At 59.1% G+C, this 1255-nt stretch overlaps 1 protein-coding gene across 1 annotated transcript; it reads right to left on the bottom strand.

Annotated features, from left to right (window-relative positions):
* Positions 1-63: 63 nt before the first annotated feature.
* Positions 64-654, bottom strand: EMIHUDRAFT_258959 (hypothetical protein; the record flags this gene model as incomplete). Its single annotated transcript, XM_005758655.1, has 1 exon — positions 64-654. One exon carries the CDS (start codon positions 652-654, stop codon positions 64-66), a length of 591 nt encoding a protein of 196 aa, XP_005758712.1.
* Between the last annotated feature and the right edge of the window lie 601 nt (positions 655-1255).

Here is a 1255-nt window from a genome sequence, read left to right as displayed (position 1 = left end):
CCGAGAAGATGACGTACCTAAGAGACCGAGCTGTGATGAAGAACAAGAAGGATGTGCGGAGGTCTACTCTACTCTCACGCACGTGCTCGAGATGACGAAGGGGAGCCAGAACTGCACGAGGCGCATTGGGATGCCCGCGACCAGGCAGTCTGCGAGCGCGACGAGGAAGTTGACGCCGTGGGTGAAGACCGAGAGAGCATGGATGGTGCCGCCATCGTAGACGAGCGCCCAGTAGAGCACGAATACGAAGAAGGAGAGGACGTAGGTCTCGACCTGTGCTGCGTACGTGATGCGCGCAAAGAGCGGCGTCTTTGATGGAGCGCCATCCAGCGCAGTTCGCTTTGGGTTGCGGAGTGCCATCCGAGTGACGAATGTCGCAGACACGAGGTAGAACCACTCGATGAGAAGGCTCCAGTTGGTGAGGTAGATGTAGAATTCTGGCGCCGTCTCGAGGTCATTGGCCTTGTGGTCCACCATGCTCCAGATTGTGATGCCGGTCCAGAAAAGAGCAAGGAGGACACGGAACGCCAAGAATGTGCGAGGAGACAGGCATCGGCCGAGTTTGCTTGGCGCTCCAAAGGCGACTTGCCACGGCGAGTCCGTGGATGGGAGCTCGAACCTCGCGGTGGCAGTGTTGCCGAGGAGTGAGGTCATGGGCCTCAAGCCACCGGGTGGCCAGCGCCTCCAGATGCAGGCGATCCAGGCCTGGATCGCTCCTTGCAGGCAGCCAATCCGGGCCGTAAATCGAAAAAGAAAAAATTAGCCGCATACGTGTTTGTGGCTCCTCCTTTGCTGTCCCATCTCCTCATCTCTTTCCCGCCTGGGCGGGGCAGTGGGCGGGCGCGCGGTGCGGCGTGGCGTGTGTGTGTGTGCGACTGCAACGAAGGACCGCTAGCGAGGGACCATTGGGTTTGTACTATTAACAACGAAGGCGCTCTCAAAAGAAAAAATAACAAAAGCGCTGCGAGAGAGCCCGCGCCGATCCTGCCGCGCCGATCCTGCAAAGGTGGGGACGTGTCTGTCCTCGACCCAGCCGCCAGCCCTAGGCCTAGCTTGGGATGTCCGTTGTATTTAGATTTTAGCCCGCGCCGATGAGTTCGACGCGGTCGGGGGGGCCTTGCGGAGAGGCCAGCGAGATGGCGAGATTCTCTTCTAAGTAGAGCCAGTGCGCGCCAGTCCCGTGCCTAGTGTCGTGCGAGGGAGTTTCTTTGTAAAATTCTCTTCTCAGAATCGGCGGGTGGATCGCAAACCCTTC

This window comes from Emiliania huxleyi (genome assembly GCF_000372725.1).
Source record: "Emiliania huxleyi CCMP1516 unplaced genomic scaffold EMIHUscaffold_8450, whole genome shotgun sequence".
In the NCBI taxonomy this organism is placed as follows: domain Eukaryota; phylum Haptophyta; order Isochrysidales; family Noelaerhabdaceae; genus Emiliania; species Emiliania huxleyi.
This window is presented reverse-complemented; position numbering and strand designations above follow the sequence as displayed.